The following is an 18,029-nucleotide window of genomic DNA, read 5'->3' as shown; positions in this document are numbered from 1 at the left end:
ATTTTGGTTTTTATGAAAACATGTTATTGCCTAAAGACCAGGACAATTATTCCTTTATCAAACTGTGAGTGCTAACGTCTATATTTCAATTTTTAATGCTGAGAAATTATAGAGAATGTTTCTCATCAAATTTAAGAACCAGCAGACAATAAATAAAAGTTAATGCTGTAATTCTTTCAAAGACAAAGAATCACTAGGAAAAGTGGCAAAGATAGGTTAAGAGAAAGGAAAAATAAAACTAAAACTCAATCAGCATGCTAATGTCTATGTATGTGTTATGACCTGCATATTCCCTATGGGTTTTATGTCTCCAATGCTAAGTAAATTAAAAGAAATGGGAAAGATAATTTTCCTAAATTTCCAATACCTCTTTATTTTATCTGAATACTTGATAGATATAATTAAAATAATTTTCAGTTGTCATCAAAGTGGCATCCTAGAGTGACAACTGTAATATAATTTAACTATCATTATGATTAAACTATTACATTAGTTCAAGTTTTTTTTTTTTTCCGAAAACAAGTTTTATTTGGGAAGAGTTTCTAATTGTTAAAGCTGCAAGCAAGTTACCTTCACAAGTATAGTTCTACAGACCTAGTAGTTTCAGAGATCCCAGTGTTCAAAGGTACACCTCAAAATTAATAACAAAAACACACCCACGGCGAAAGGGGAGAGCTGTTAGACTGGTTTGGAATGTACAGCCATGGATTTCAGCTGGGCTATTATAATTGCCTTCTAATTCAGCTTTCTGGATTTATAATCTTCCATTACAATCTACTTAGCAGCAATCTTTATAAAATAAAAATCTAATGATACCAGCACCTCAGACCCTCTAAAGGTCCCCCCAGCACCTTCTACAAAGAGAAACATTTATGATGTGGCACATCTTATTTAATGTAATTATGACATGTCACATGCTGTCATTTGTCTATGCTTTTATCCATGCAATCAACTTTCCTTAGACAGTTTCTAACCCCTTTCAACTTCCTTCTCACCAGTATTCATACTTCATGAATCAGCTTCAACATTGCCCCCTTTCTCTGTTTTCAGAACATGCCCCTCTTACAGATTTAATCACCTTCTTTGCTTGGTGTAACAGAAACTGTCAGTGCCCCATGCATGTCCCTCAGAGCATGTATAGTTTCTGGCCAACTTCCAACTACTAGTAACTGCAGTCTCACTGAAAGCCCTTATATCAGAATTGCAGAGAGCTGGATGCTTGCTTGGAGGTAGGAAGTGCTGAAAATGTGCCCTCAGCCACAGCATCGCTGACCAAGAACTCTCAGGTGTTAGTGTGTGAATTTACCAGTTCCATCACTTTTCAGGATCATTAATTCTGGGGAATGTATTTTGTGTCACTTCCCAGAATTTGCCCTTCAGATTAAGCTCCATTTCTCTTAAGGACAGCTGGTTAACTGCAATCCCTTTATTGTCTGCCTTCTCTTCTCTGCATCACTTCCTCACTTCCCTATTAGTATTACTTTAACTTCCCAGAAAAACTATTTATATCTGACTCTTTTGTCGCCAGGTTTTTTCTTGTAGAATCTACAGTAAAACTTTTGATACCAGAGGTACTGTGTGGGGTTCTGGAGTTGAATGTCTTGCTGGCCACATGGCATCAAGACCACTTGGCATGTTGTAACAGAATAATTACAAGACTCTCTCTTGTGGTGAATTGGGATGCTAAAAAGGTATAAGGGGATGTATATTTTATCAATTTCTCCAGGATTTGAGAAAGATAGTGACAATGATAATGACAATGACTATAGAGTTAACAGTTGTTGCAAGTATTGTCAGTGCTCTCAGGAAAAAAACTGATGAGCTCAAGCTGAAGTCAGAGGGGTCTCGCTGACAGCATTTAAAGAAACCCTCCTCTTTTAAAGCCAGAGAGAGGATTGAACTGAAAAACAGACCCTTTGTTTGATTGTAATAGTAGTTGAATTGTAGAGAAGATTTACTGCAAAGCACCGGCAAACCTCTTATTTAAAATTCCAGGCCTTAACAGGAAAGATGTAGGACCCTGAAACCTGGACTTGAGGTACCAGGTTGACTCACTCTTGCTGGAGGATTCTTTCCTTGCCTGGAGACCACATAGATGCATCATCTGAGGTCAACACTTCAAGATATATGTACATTCCTCAAAAATTTCCCTCATCTTATGGTTTCTAGACCACTATGTTCAAGACCAGGCATGGCCTAATTGAAAAAAGTATTGTCTCTGATTTAAGAAAAATGGGATTATTCATGAAAAGAGTAACAGAAACTGGCTAATATTTCCAGTTAGGAATTAAGAGAGCATGCCTAGAAATGAATGTTGAGTATGTTGGACAGGGATGCAACTGAAATATAAGGTACACAGGAGATGCTAAAGATATGTTTACACAAGCAAATGACATTACACCTAAGCATTTGTGTTTTGAGGTATGTGTTTCCAAATTTATGCTTAATGGTATAGATAATTACATACTTCTCTAAAAATATTTTATTGTAATTCCAGAAAGTAAAAATATATATTAAATAAGAAAATAATGCTCTCAAATGAATCAGTGTTTAAATTATACAATGGTCATAAAATATAAATCAACGAACTTAACTTAAATCCATATGGACACAATATGATTTATAAAAAAAAAAAATCTTGAAGGTTATCCAGCACAGTGATCAACAATGAATGCACTTTATTACCATCTTGTCTTATACCCAAGTGATTTTGCTTATTGCTTTCAGATAATTCTGATGCTCTATCATTTAACACATGGCATTAGCTAAATCTCTTTTCAAATTAAAAGGTAAGAAAATTACTCACTTTTAAAAAATACATTTAAGATACACATAAATACTCCACTTACCCATATTCGACCCACAAACGCATTGGCTTCTTCTTCCACCACTGATAGATTTCTGAGCAGATAGGGATCAAACACTGGATCATTGTCATTGACATCTGTCACCACCACATTTACCGTGGCAGTTGAGGTCTTAAAGAAAAAAAAAATAGGGGGGGGATTAGATGTGAGAGGAGTTATTTTTATTTCGATGTCAGTTAATTAGTCATACTGGCATTTGTCTATCTGAAAGTCATCTCATTACTATTCCTATTCCTTAGCTTTCCAAAAAAGACAAGAAAAAAAAAGAGGAATCTCGCAATTTTCAAACACCTCAAAAAACAGATGGAAAAAACAAATGATATTAAAGGGCAAACATCTTCTTGAAAATGTCAAATATTTCCTGGAGGCTTACTTTTAGAAAGTGTTTTACCTTTATCTTGTTCACATTTTGTGGGTGGTAGGTTTTTGTTTATAGACACTTGTACCCCTTTTTCTCTGAAATGTAACATTTCTGCAGTTTTTACCACTTATATGTTGTACTGTTTAAAAATATAACTAGCACACTATAAAATAGCATGGTATGTCAAATGGGTATTTTCAGGTAAGCAAATACTACCAGAAAATAATATATTAGTAATTTTCTAGGTTCACATCTAAACCAAGAGTTTGAGGACCATACACCACTAATCATAAAACACACACACACACACACACACACACAAACACACACACACAACCTTTTGGTTATACAGCTTAAGGAAATGGTAAGTGGGTAATCCTACCAGTAGTACGTGCTACCTGGTTAAAAGGGAAAATCCCTAGCCTGCTGCAACTCGAGAACATAATGTAGGTCAATGACTTTTGCATAATCAAGGAACGTCTTCATACATGACTCAAGCTGGAAAATGCTCTGTCTAATCAAAGCCTGAGTACAGCACATGCCTTCCACCCAGCTCTGTCACAGTGAGGGGCAGATCACAGAAGGTTGAGAGAAAATTAGAGAACAAAAGTATTCTTGGCTGGAAAATGAAAAATCCATTATGCTATGATATTAAATATTTAATAACATGCAAATAAAAAGTAGGAGGAAAAGCAGGATGGTACCGTCATGAGAGAATTACTTAACTTTCTTTTTAAAAAACACAAACAGGATTTGTCCTAATCTGTAAGTGACATGGGGTGAGAGGCTAAAAAGCTGAGCATAAAGAAGTGACTTAGAGGAAGTGAACCTGAAGAAATTTTGCAGCGTTCATGGGCCCGAGGGGTCAAAAACTGGACTTCCTAGCTACTAAGGAGGAGAAGTCCTGGTAAACACCCCATCCTTTCTGTTGCAAAATCAAGGAACATCTTCATACGTGACACAAGCTGGAAACTGCTCTGTCTAATCAAAGACTGAATATAGCACATGCTTTCTTGGGATCACTGAAGTTCTATACTCTATGAGTAATGCTGCATAAGGTCTAGACCAGGCCTTACTCAGATTAAAACTCAATAGTCATGGGCTTCCCTGGTGGCGCAGTGGTTGAGAGTCCGACTGCCAATGCAGGGGACATGGGTTCGTCCCCTGGTCTGGGAAGATCCCATATGCCGCAGAGTGGCTAGGCCCGTGAGCCATGGCCGCTAAGCCTGCGTGTCCAGAGCCTGTGCTCCGCAACGGGAGAGGCCACAACAGTGAGAGGCCCGCGTACCACAAAAGAAAAAAGAAAAAAAAAAACCTCAATAGTCAAATTTTGGTTGGATTAAGGTGATCTGTCCTTATTTTAACAGACATATATTAAATCTTCTTTTGAGCAATATAATTTTATTCCAAGCCTTTATAATTTTTCATATATAATGTCTAGTGGTCATTAAAAATATTATCAGGCATAGCAGAGAATTCTTGGGTATTGATAATGGCTTATTTCTTTATTTGTGTACTAGCTACATTGATGGGCTTATTTTGTGAAAATTTATACAACTATTCAGTATGATTTGTATATATTTCTGTATTTAAAACTCCCAATAAAATTTTATTTAAAGAAATGTCAAAGACAAGCAGAACAGTGTTGTTTAGTCAAAGCCGGGAAACAACCTAAATGCCCACCAATAGTAGATGTTTATATAATAGATTGTGTTTTTTGCACATAATGGAATAACATGTGATACTAAGAATGTACAGACTACATTCACCTCAATGAATTTCATGAATGTAAGGCTGAGTGTACGAAGTCAGACACAACACAGTACACACTACATGATTCCAAATATATAACTTTCAAAGATTGGCAGAAATACTCCATTGTGATAGAAGTCAGGATAGGGATGACTTTTGTGAAGACGGTAGAGTAGAAACTGGCATGATTGTAAGGCTGGGCTTCTGGAGTGCTAATTAATTTCTGTTTCTTGTTCTGAATAGTGATCATACAAGTATTTTCACTATGTGAAAATTCATTAAGCTGCACAGTTATGGTTTGTGCACTCTTCTGTGTGCATCTCTCCATGAAATCATTTAGTTTAAAGAATGCATGCACATCAACATACGCTTGTGTGTAGATATATATGGATATGTATAAATTTAAATGTCATCTGATTAGATGAAGTACAAGTCATGTTATTTTCTCCTTTTAACTTTTATATATTTTCCAAATTTTCTCTAAGAGAGCTACATTGCTTTAATAACAAAAATCAGTTTAACAAATGTTATTTCTTTAAAAGTTGTGTTAGAGTTAAAGCTAGTAAAAAGATTTAAAGCTAGTAAAAAGATGTGCCTTTATAGTAGCAGTAGTTCCCAATTTGCCTGAGGGTGAAGGAGACATTAAAATGGACAGCTGGGAGCCAAAATCTAAGAGTAGCCATGCTAGAGTTTGCTGACCTTCCTTCTAAATGCTTGCATAAAGTGCCAGCCTATCTGTATTTCCCTTACTGGTGTCCATCCTATTCTTTAAAATTCCCATTCTTGACACTATGGAGTGGGATGATTTCAGCCTATACTGGGTCCTCAAAGGCTGTGGTCTGTAACTGGGTGGTATAGATGAGAACTGGATCACTAGGTGAACTAAGAAGTAAATAACAAATCCACCATTCCTGTGCTAATAGGGGCTGAAATTTATAGACCATATAGATGTATTTATCCATATCTTAGAGATAGTATATGAAATAAAGAATATCCATTTCTCTGGCAGAAATGTAAAGTAATAAACACACAGAGAATAACTTCCAGCTTATATATTTCTTGTAAAGTGGTCTGAAGATCACTTGCATCAGAATCACTTGGATTATCATTAAAAATGCAGATTTCTGGGCTACACATTAGAACTATTGACTCTATTCTGCAATATTCAAATTATATCTTTGCAATTTGTTTCACATAAATTGCTGGTAATCCTTTTATTTAAGAAAAGTCCATCCACCTGTGTTCTTATTAAATACCTTTCTTAAAACCTGTGATTATTAAGGCTAAACGGTTAATTTTACTATAATTCTACAAAGGACATAAGTTTAAATATTTAGATAAGAAAAGTGCTATCAAAATATGAGACTATTATTATTTTGTAATTACTTTCTTCTTCAACACCCCACTGTATGTGCACATGTATAAGTCGATCCCTAAAATTATATAAATGATGAAACTAACTGAAAAAGCTTTTGTTTGAAATCTAAATGTTTCTTTCCCTAGTGACATTCTCAGTACAAACTTTTGAAAATGAAACAAATTTGCTTAAAAGGATCATAATTTTAAAGCTGAATGAGACCTTATTCATTCTTAAAGAAAGAAAAATTGAGGGAACTAGAAATGCTAAGTGACCTGGCCAAGGAGAATTGAAATTAACAAGTAAATAACTGAAAGAAAAAAAAAAAAAAAAAAAAAAGCTCTAGAAAGAACTAACCCACTAATGTTAGCCCAGAACCTATTTTCAGTTTTTTATGTGGCCAAAGCCATAATTAGTAGACTGAAACTATGCCAGATAGCTTAATATGCTATTTCTTTCCCATCTTTACTGTTGTCTAAGAAATCTTACCTTTAAGGCCAGAGGTAAAAGGTGCTAGCTAATAATACTTCCATTAATTTCTGATTCATCATGTGACCTATCTCAAATGGTTGACCTAAAACCTCCTTATTAATTTTACTTCACTCTAATTACACCCCTTACTCCATGCTTAGTAATTCCCTCTTTTCCTCAGAATTTTCCCCCTCAGTTATTTCCTAGCCAAATTACACATTAAACTTTCATCATAAGTCAAGTTCTCAATTATTTTCTTCTTGAGATTCTCACTGACTTCTTTACATATATCTTATACAGGCACACTATATTAATTAAGGGGATTGCATATGTAAAAAGTAATCTTAGATTTTATTTTTATTGACTCACCTAATCTCTAAGTGCCTTCTCTTGGCCTCACTATTTACTAAAACTGCTTTGTATAGTTTATTTTCCACATATAGCTGTTTACCTAATGTTTGAAAAGTGGCAAATAGCTTATTATGGGCAGATTGTTTACCAAATTTAAGTAATTATCCTTATCTATTTTTCTAATTTTTAATTAAGATGATAAAACTGTCTAGTATCAATTTTGTATGGTAAATTTTCTACAGCAATCCTCCTCAAAAAGCGTGAGGAGAGCATTACGTACCCCCATCCAGTCTATTTTTTGATCAAAGAAGTCATTTCAAGTAAACTGGAGATACATTGCTATTTGAATTGGGTGAGTCTTCTAGACACTTATACTGAATTTGAAATTATTTCTAGAGAAAAGTGCTTAGATGGCCCATATGCGCTAGACTAAAGACAAAAGCTACTTTGTGGCATAAAAATGGTGAAAAAAACAGTCTAATAAAGCACTGCTAATGAATGCATTGTTACAGTGCTTAAAAATCAGAATAGTGGTAGTTGTGGATGGGTAGATTGAAGAATACAATCAAATGATTTTAAAACACACCTACATAACTAAACAATTTATTTTTAATACTAATTTTTAGGTGCAGAGGAAATAAAATTTATCTTCTCTAGAATTATGGGCCCTTTTAAACCATTTCAATCATCAAGGATTAGTCAAGATTCGGAGCGCCGCTTACAAATAACCTGTAGAATCAGTCAACTTGGTTTCCTAAGTGATTCAAGGTATTTATGCACAAATTCCCTTCCCTCCACTGTCCCCCACCCTCAAAAAAGTGACTTTAAAGGAAATAGATTCCAACATAGTAAAACTGCCAGAACTGCCAGTGCTGTGCTGGTGCTGGACACAATGAAATACTTCTTAGACTAAGTTAGATTTCATTTTCCCCATAAATTAGGTAAGAGAGCAAATTCCACATTATCTATTCTGTCAAGTCAAAGTTGCAGCTCCATAACAAATTCAGAATATAGGTTCATTGATTAAAAGAGCCCATTGGAGGGCTTCCCTGGTGGCGCAGTGGTTGAGAGCCCGCCTGCCGATGCAGGGGACAGGGGTTCGTGCCCCGGTCCGGGAAGATCCCACATGCCGCGGAGCGGCTAGGCCCGTGAGCCATGGCCTCTGAGCCTGCGCATCCGGAGCCTGTGCTCCGCAACGGGAGAGGCCACAACAGTGAGAGGCCCGGGTACCGCAAAAGAGCCCATTGGAGAAAAAAGCACTTTGAGTAATTTTAAGTAGTTGCTCCAAATGAAAAAGAGATTAATTCATGAATTCATGACTGTAATAAATTGTTTTAGAGTGTAAACTACAAGGTTCTCTCAGTTTCTTTAGGACTATTTTTAAAACCCTTTCCCAAAGAGAGTACTCACCCCATCTGGCCTGCCATCATTAGCAGTGACGATCAGAATGTAGCGATCAGTGCTTTCCCTGTCCAGTGCTTTCCCTAAGGTTAGAATCCCAGTACTAGTGACAGAGAAAACAAACAAACAAATGAGACAGAAAAAGATATTATGTCACAGGGAGTCTTTCTACTATTGTGAACTACTTTTGATAGTTTTTCTTTTTTTTTTCCTTTCAGCAAACATAGCTTGAGTATTTAAGATGAACGATTCTAGGATTCATGCTGAAAATTGAAAAAGGCTTTTAAGGCTGTTGAGCCTCTTAGCAATAATGAAAAATTGCCAAACTGAATGAGATAAGTGAGTTGATTCTGTAGCCTCCAAGGAAAAAAAAACAAAACAAACTATGCTCAATTCATTACAGGAAGAAAGATATCTATCTTGTTTGTGATGATTTCAAAGGTAAAAGAGTCCATTAATCTTTAGCAGTTTCATAATGCTTTGAGTAAAAAAGTGATTTCTTTAATCTATATCACCACTCCCATTCATTGTCACATATGTGACCACTACGGAAATGAAAACATCTAAATTTCATCTTTGATTAAACCATAGAGACTAAAATTTTTCTTCTTTCCAAATTTCAAAATAACTGAGTCTTACTGTAGAAAATTAGAAAATATACAGTGGAATATTAAAACTTTCATAGATATTATGGGTTTTTTAATATTTCTTTGTGTTCTCTATTATAACCATATTTAAATACATTATAATTGCTTTCAAAAGAGCACTCAGGCTGCATATTTTACATTATTTTCAAGATAACATAATTTTATGAACATTCGTTCTCTCATTTTACAATTTATAAAAACAAACTCTTTTGTTGATACACTAACAATTTTACCATCTTGTTATTCTCTTGAAATTTAGATATTTCTTAAGTATTACGTATAATGGGAGATGAACAGCCTTTGGGAAAATTCTCATACTTAGAATACTTTTAATACTAATTCTTAACCTTTTCACTGTTTAGAATACATACTTTCAGATATTTAAGCTTTTATTCTCCCATGTAACTTGTTTTATAACACTTTGGTCGCTTATTATGTTCTCTAAAACAAGTTCTACATTTATGTCTTAGATATTACAATCTGATGTTGTACATGGCATTTTAATTAAGGTCTAAGAAGTATCTACTGTGAAGGAGAGGTTACATTAATTTAACAAAACATTAAAATATTTATCAAGTATAAAAGCATAATTTGTTTCTGATAGATAAAAGGCTTTCATTTTAATGCAAGTGCTTTTGTTGTTATAGTGGAATTTAAGCAATCCGCACCACATATGGTAGTTGAGTACAGAGAGTCAATGCCAAGGAATCAAAATCAGAGTCACAGTTACTGTTTTATTTTATTGTTGTTATTGATATGGACTAAAAACAAAGTTCTAAACATATGGTATGACTATGAAAAACAGACTTTGCTCCTTGTACATTTTAAAATGTTTTGTCCAAATAACTGAAAACCAATTCCCAGAGTAGTTTGTAACAATCAAATTTGGATCAACTTCCCATACTGCAGATGGTTCAGATAACCCCATTCTAAAATGACATTCAAAGAGAAAAGTAAATCATTTATTGCTTCTGAGACTTATTCACAAGTAACTTAAGAAACCTGAAAATCTATCCATAGTAAACTGAAAGAAAGAAGAAAATTCAGTTATTGTTTTCCATTTTTCTCCTCAGTTTAAGCTTCGACTCTATATTATGCCTTGTATATTAAATTAGAAAATCACTAGAAATTTATATTGTATTAGAATTTAGAGCCATATTATACCTAAATAGCTTATTTTTCATAGTCTGGTATTATTATGGAAATAGTTCTTTGCTTAAGATGATGTGTGCCTTGTGTCCCAATGTCGTAGACAGTTAGACAGGATATTTGGGAAATAGAAAAAGAGAGAAAAAATAGGTACTGTCTTTTGGTATTCATAGCTGAAAGATTAGCTTATGAGTACACACAAGCATCCTTCCACAAAATTCCAGAAATAACTGGAAAGGAAGACTCTTGAATTGGAATGGAATGGAAGTTCCATTGGAAGTTGGAACTTCCAATGGAAGTTCCAAGTTGAATGGAAGCTATAGAGCAGTATACATTAGGCTGCATTTAGAAATGCAGTAAATCTTATCAGTCCATATCCTAAAAATACATAAGAATGACTCCTGATAAAACATCAATAATAGTGCTACTTAAATTTTACATAATTGAAAATATATTGCACAGGAGTGATGTCAGTGAAAATGGTGACGTAGACAGCTTGAAGAGGTGGTCTCTCCACAGAAGCATCGAAAAATGAAGCAGGAAGAATCAGAAACAACTTTGATAGGACTCTGGAAAACAGTCAAAGGTTGACAGCACCCAAATGAAGGTAGTATTAAGAAAAAGGCAACTTAAAAATTGTAGTAAAGATTTGTTCCATTTTTACTTGTCCTTGTCCCAGCCCTTTCTGGCTTAGAGTAGTCTTAAAGATGGTGGTCAACATTCCCAGTGTGCTACTCTGGTCCTTGTTTCTGGAGGCAGCGAAACTATCCTTATTCACAAAGAATTGTGTTTATCTATTCCAACTGGTCTGGAGGCTGCCTGAAGGAATAATACATGGTTTTTGTCTTGTTTTGCCTAACTCAGAATTCACTCAAGGTGGAAAAGCAGTGGGTATTCCTGGAAAACAGTGTAAGTCAGGGAGCAACCTGCAGCCATTTGAAGAAATAGTTTATGTTTGAGGCATTCAGTGGAACACCAAAAGCCTGGCAGGAAAAACTGGGTAGAGAGTTTCTTGGAAAATTAGGGCATTCAAAAGTGCCCATGTATACTGGTGAATAGAATTGAGAGTCCAGAAATGAATCCATACGTCTGTGGCCAGTTGATTTTCAGCAAGAATGCCAAGATCATTCAATAGGGAAAGAATAATCTCTTCAACGAACAGTGCTGGGGCAATTGGAGATCTACATGCAAAAGAACGTAATTGGATTATCTCATACCATATACAAAATTTAACTCAAAATGGATCAAAAATCTATATGTAAGTACTGAAACCATAAAACTCTTAGACAAAAGCATAGGGATAAATCTTTATGATTTGGGGTTTGATAATGTATTCTTAAATATGATAACAACAGCATGAACAGCACAAAGAAAAATAGGGCTTCCCTGGTGGAGCAGTGGTTAGGAATCTGCCTAACAATGCAGGGGACACGTGTTCCAGCCCTGGTCCAGGAAGATCCCACATGCCGCGGAGAAACTAAGCCCATGTGCTACAACTACTGAGCCTGCGCTCTAGAGCCTGTGAGCCACAACTACTGAAGCCCGCGTGCCACAACTACTATAGCCCGTGCGCCTAGAGCCCATGCTCCACAACAAGAGAAGCCACCGCAATGAGAAGCCTGCACACTGCAACAAAGAGTAGCCCCCTGCTCGCCGCAACTAGAGAAAGCCCGTGCACAGCAACAAAGACCCAACACAGCCAAAAATAAATAAAATAAATTTAAAAAAAGTAAATAAATAAACAGAACAGCAAATGTATTTAAAAAAATAGATATATTGATCTTCCTCAAATTAAAATTTTTTTGTGCATCAAAGTACAGTATCAAGAAAGTGAAAAAAAAACCTACAAAATGGGAGAAAATATTTGCAAATCATATATCTAAATAAGGGTCTGGTTCTCCAAATATATAAAGGACTCCCTACAACTCAACAGCAAAAAGGACAAACAACCCAATAAAAAATTGGCAAAGAATAGATACTTCTCCAAAGAAGATATACAAATGGCAAATTAGCACATGAAAACATGCTCAACATCATTAGTCATCAGGGGAATACAAATCAAAGCTACAATGAAATAGTACTTCATACTCACTAGAATAATTAACAAAACAGATGGGAAAATAATGTGTTGATGAAAACACGGAGGTATTGAAACACTTGTACATTGCTGGTGGGAATGTAAAACGGTTCAATCACTATGGAAAACAGTTTGGCAGTTCCTCAAAAAGTAAATGATTACTATGTGACCCAGCAATTCCAATTCTGGGTATACATTCAAAAGAATTGAAAACAGGTGCTTAAATACATGTATATTTGTGTGTGCTTAAATACATGTATCTATGTGTGTCTGTATGTGTATGGATATTAGCAGTATCCACAATGACCAAAACAGAAAAACAGCCCAAATTTCCGTCAATGTATGAATGGATAAACAAACTGCTGTGTACACATGTAACAGAATATTATACAGTTATAAAAAGGAAAGAAGTACTGAGATATGCTTCAACATGGAAGAACTCTGAAACATTAGGCTAAGTGAAAAAAGCCAGACACAAAAGGTCACATACTGTGTCATTCTATTTATAGGAAATATCCAAAATAAATAAATCCATAGAGGCAGAACACAACTTGGTGGTTGTCAGTGGTGGAGGGGAAGGGCAAGTAGGGAGTAACTGCTTAACCGAGTTGTGTTTCCTTTTGGAATGATGACGATGTTCCTGAACTAGATAGAATTGATAGTCGTACAACATTGTGAGTCTACTAAATGCCACTGAATTGTTGACTTTAAAATGGTTAATTTTATGCTATGTGAATTTAACCTCAATTATATTAATTATATATATATATAAACACTATATATATATATAAAACATATATAATTATATATATATAAACACTTAGCCTTTAAGTGTTACATCACATGCCTTATGCTACAATGATGACATCAATAAGAATTCCTCAATTTCCTGCAATAAATAACAAATATTTTGCCATAATACTTGCAGAGGAAGTTTCTTTACATCTTGCTTAAATATTTACTTATAAATGAATGTTTGCTGAATAAATATTTGCTGAATCATATGCAACTATTAGCACAGACATAAAAAGTTATTAAAATAATGCATTACACTACAGAACCATAAAGATCTGGCCATTCAATACATAACATTAACTGATTTACATATGAATGATTGTGATCTTTAAGGAACAAGCATTTTTCTTTAAAGAATAAGTTTCTTTCCTGGCCATATGACTAATCCAATTCATTAAAATGTCATACAGTGTGACAGAAAGAGAAAAACAAATACCGTATGCTAACACATATATATGGAATCAAAAAAAAAAGGGTCTGATGAACCTAGGGGCAGGACAGGAATAAAGACACAGACATAAAGAATGGACTTGCGGATGTGGGGAGGGGGAAGGGTAAGCTGGGACGAAGTGAGAGAGTAGCATTGACATATATACACTACCAAATGTAAAACAGATAGCTAGGGGGAAGCAGCTGCATAGCACAGGGAGATCAGCTAGGTGCTTTGTGACCACCTAAAGGGGTGGAATAGAGAGGGTGGGAAGGAGACCCAAGAGGGAGTTGATATGGGGATATATATACACATATAGCTGATTCACTTTGTTATACAGCAGAAACTAACACAACATTGTAAAGAAATTATACTCCAATAAAGATGTTAAAAAAAAAAATAAAGCTATGACACTGAAAAAAAATGCATGTAACAATTCAACACTTGGTAAATCCACACTAGCAATGAAATGAATATTCATTACAACTAATATTTTTTAAAGAATTATAAAAATGTTTTGGTATATTTGTATTTCAATGGAAAAAAAGGTAAGGTAATGAATGGTATTGTAATGATTATTGTTAAAATTGGCATTATAGCATAAAATAATATTTAATGTAAACAATGAGCAAGTACTTTTTTTGTTGTTTTAAGAAGAAAAATGTAACCAAAATCACTATTTATATGAACTGAAGCATCTGATAAGACAGAACATGATTTCTTTTCTATTATTTTTTGAGAGAGCATCTGAATTATTCAAATCCTTAAAACTTACATAGAAGTGGTGATGCAAATTTGCACAAGTATCTCAGAAGTTTCAAAGAGGGAAGGGATTAAAATATCAATATTTCTCCCATTTCAAATGTGTTGAAATATATTGCTAAGGGTCTAGCCTAGCCTATAATTATCAATGGGAACAACAGCAATGAAGTGGCTGAAATAAAATTACCATAAGATAAAAGGCAATGAGCGCAGTGTACTGGACCCTGTATGATCATCAACAGAGATCACACAATCATCACAGAGTCCTGCCCTACTCTAGCTGTCCGGAAGAAGTTTGCATTTAAGGATATTTCTGTCAGTTTAGGTCAATTCAGACAAAGAGGATGCTGCATTGACATCTTTCACACTTTAAAGAACCTCTGTAACCAACTAGGTGTGTCTGTTCGGTTTCAAAAGCATAAATTAGAGAGTAGTAGACAAACACTTGCTAGGGTAGCAGCACGAGTGAGAATGTCTTTGATAAAACTGGTAGCTCATTAGATTTCACAACCAGCAGTTTTAAAATCCTTCAGCATCAAGAGAAAAACAGATAAACACAGGAATGGAAATCTTTAACAGAGAAAGTAAGACCAGGGCAGGTGAAAACTTCACTGTTTTCTTATTTTTATCAGTTTTATTAACATATAATTCACATATCATTGAATTCACCCATTTAAAGTGTACAATTCAATAAATTTTAGCATATTTTCAGAGTAGTTCAACCATCACCACAATCAATTTTAGAATATTTTCACCACTGTACCCATTAGCAGTCATTCCCTATTCTCTGTCAGCCCCCAGCCTCAGGCAACCAGTAGTCTACTTTCTGTCTCTATAGATTGGCCTATTCTGGACATTTAATACAAATGGGATCAAACCAAATGTGTTCTTTTGTGAATGATTTCTTTCATTTAGTATGTTTTCAAGGTTCATGCATGTTTCAGTACTTATTCTCCTTTATTGCTGAATAATATTCCACTGTATGGATACACATTTTGTTAATTCATTTCATCTGTAGACAGACATTTGGGTTGTTTTCCACATTTTGCCATTGTAAATAATTCTGTTATAAACATTTCTGTGCAACTTTTTATGTGAACATAACATTTTCATTTCTCTTGAATAGACACGAGTGGAATTGCTGAGTTATATGGTAACTCTATGTTTAACATTTAGAGGAAATAAGAAATAGTTTTCCAGAGTGTACATTTTACATTCCCACCAGAAATATATGAGAATTCTGATATTTCCACATCTTTACCCATGTATGCTATTTCCTTTGTTTTTCATTATAGCTATTATAAGAGGATGTGAAGTGGTTATTTCATGATTGTAATTTGATTTCCCTAATGACTAGTGATTATGAGCATATTTCCACATGCTTATTGGCCATTCATATATCTTCGAAGAAATGTCTATTTAAATTTTTGTTCATTTTTACTTAGATTATTTATCTGCTTATTTTTGAGATATACTAGTTCTTTACATATCCTTCATATATTTAAAATATTTTCTTTCAGTCTGTGGGGTTGTCTTTCACTTTCTTGATGGTGCCATTTGAATCACATTTTTTCAAATTTTGATGAGGTGCAACTTATTAGTCTTTTTCTTAATCACTTTTGCTTTTTGTATCATATCTAAGAAATCATTGCCTAACCCAAATCATGATTTACATCTGTATTTTCTTCTTCATTATATAGTTTAATCTCTTATATTTAGGTCTGTGGTTCACTTTGAGTTAATTTTTACAGACGGTGTGAGGTAAAGACCCAACTTCATTCCTTTGCATGCTGTCTCAGCTTCATTTATTGAAAAGATTATTCTTTCCTAATTAGATTGTCTTGGCCTTTTTTTTTTTTTTTGGAAATCAATGGACCATAAATATTAGGGGTTATTTTTGGATTCTTAAGTTTATCCTAGTAATCCAGACATCTATTCTTATACCAGTACCACACAGTCCTGATTACTGTAAAGTGTCCCTTTTACAAAGTTTTCTTTCTTTAAGAATGATTGTAAATTATAATTACTTATGATTAGTATGTACCTACGGGGGAAAATTCAAAATAGTAAATCTCTCCATTTTTTAAATGGAAGTTTATTCATCTGTGAAATCTAAAAATCTGGGAAATATTGTATCCAGGCACACAAACTCATGGCTGTACCACCCTCGTCAATGCAAAGTTGCACGTGTTTTTTTCTTACAAGATCAAGTGACCACACAGGGTTCTCTTGATTTGGCATTGTGTACCACATGTTCCTGAGACTGAAGCAGAGCCTGGCTAATTTGTCAAATTTTTCACTTTATACTCATGGGCTACATTTAGATTTTCATCCTTTTAGGGAGTAAAACCACTCAGGACCACACAGAAAACATCAGAGAGATAGCAAGAACATCTCTTTGACAGCCAGCCACACGTAAAAACAGAGCGGCTACTTTGCTGTTGAAGAAGAGAAACAAAGCTAACGTCAAAGCCTTCTTTAATGCCTGCTGTCAGTTTCCTCAGTAGTTAAGACTGACGTTATCTCTGATATGTTCAGAGAGGTGAGCAGAATGACATGGACATAGACCTCAAAGGGGCTTAGAATGGGCATGAAATATTTTTATCTTAGCTTTTTTAGAGTATACCTATATTACTCAAAAATTGAAGGATGGACTTTGGTGGCACCTTAAATGTATCTGAATTACACTTTTTCTTACAAAATTCCCTTTGAACAATTTAGTGCCAAGTTACTCTTTGTAGAAATATCCTTGTTATTATGCGTAGCTGACAATTTTAAAGGGATCTAATTAATCCCAGGTTATACCTGCAAATGAACTGTTTCCACCTCAGTGGATTTTACCTAGTAAAATTTTTTAAAATAAATAAACAGTGTCCTGGGTATGATTTCTGGCAGAATTATCCCCCACAGCTCTCATTAACACTCATAGAAAAGAAAAGTAAAATAAAACTATAAACAGCTGAAAGTCTCTGATTAGAAGTCTGTCCTCTTGCTACCAGTACACTGTTTAACATTTTAAAAAGAAAAATAAATTTAGAAATTATTTTTAACTTACGTTTCTGAAAGATTAAAAACTCGCTGTGGATCTCCTTTCTCAATGGCATATGTTATTGGATCTCCCTCTCGATCAGTTGCCTTCAGAGAGAAAACATACTTTAATTATCAAGTAATTGATATGTCTTCCATTCAGTACAGTATAATATAGAAACTTGAAACTAATAGCACAGAAGATCCATGATACCTTCAAGTATAAAGATGAAAACACGGGCAAATGGCTAGATGTAAAATAAAGAATTTCATATCTGATCCCAGCATTTCTGTCATTTTATGTCATCTGAAAGTTGTAACAATGAATAAGAATAATATCTCCTGAATGTATTCATAATCTTATCTGGTAGAGAAATACAGTAATGATTTTCCTATGGTTTACTTATTTAATTTTATATGAATAATTCAAACAAATATGTTGGAGTCTACATAAATGTTTACAGTGTCAAGAAATTATTTAATGCACTATTTTTTCTTTTTCTGCTCAGAATATATTGTCTGCAAAGCTTTATGGTTAAGAATTCTGAATCTGAAGCCAGAGAGCCTGAATAAAAAACTGGG

The 18,029-nt window shown here is 34.5% G+C and overlaps 1 protein-coding gene across 16 annotated transcripts in view; it reads right to left on the bottom strand.

The window, feature by feature from the left end:
- Positions 1-18,029, bottom strand: part of PCDH15 (protocadherin related 15) — a 718,778-nt gene that overhangs the window by 219,433 nt on the left and 481,316 nt on the right. For 15 of the 16 annotated variants that reach the window (XM_027111903.1, XM_027111902.1, XM_027111901.1 and 12 more), the window contains 3 exons: positions 17,476-17,555; positions 8,570-8,663; positions 2,850-2,978 (listed from right to left, as the gene is read on the bottom strand). In XM_027111903.1, coding sequence (XP_026967704.1) covers positions 2,850-2,978; positions 8,570-8,663; positions 17,476-17,555 — 303 coding nt within the window. The remainder of the gene's footprint in view (positions 1-2,849; positions 2,979-8,569; positions 8,664-17,475; positions 17,556-18,029) is intronic. The other variant, XM_027111897.1, reaches the window with a different exon arrangement.

Source organism: Aethalodelphis obliquidens, unplaced genomic scaffold (genome assembly GCF_003676395.1).
Source record: "Aethalodelphis obliquidens isolate GAN/ISIS:26980383/991018 unplaced genomic scaffold, ASM367639v1 scaffold11, whole genome shotgun sequence".
NCBI lineage: Eukaryota > Metazoa > Chordata > Mammalia > Artiodactyla > Delphinidae > Aethalodelphis > Aethalodelphis obliquidens.
Note: the sequence above shows the minus strand (reverse complement) of the source record. Positions and strands in the feature narration are given on the sequence as shown.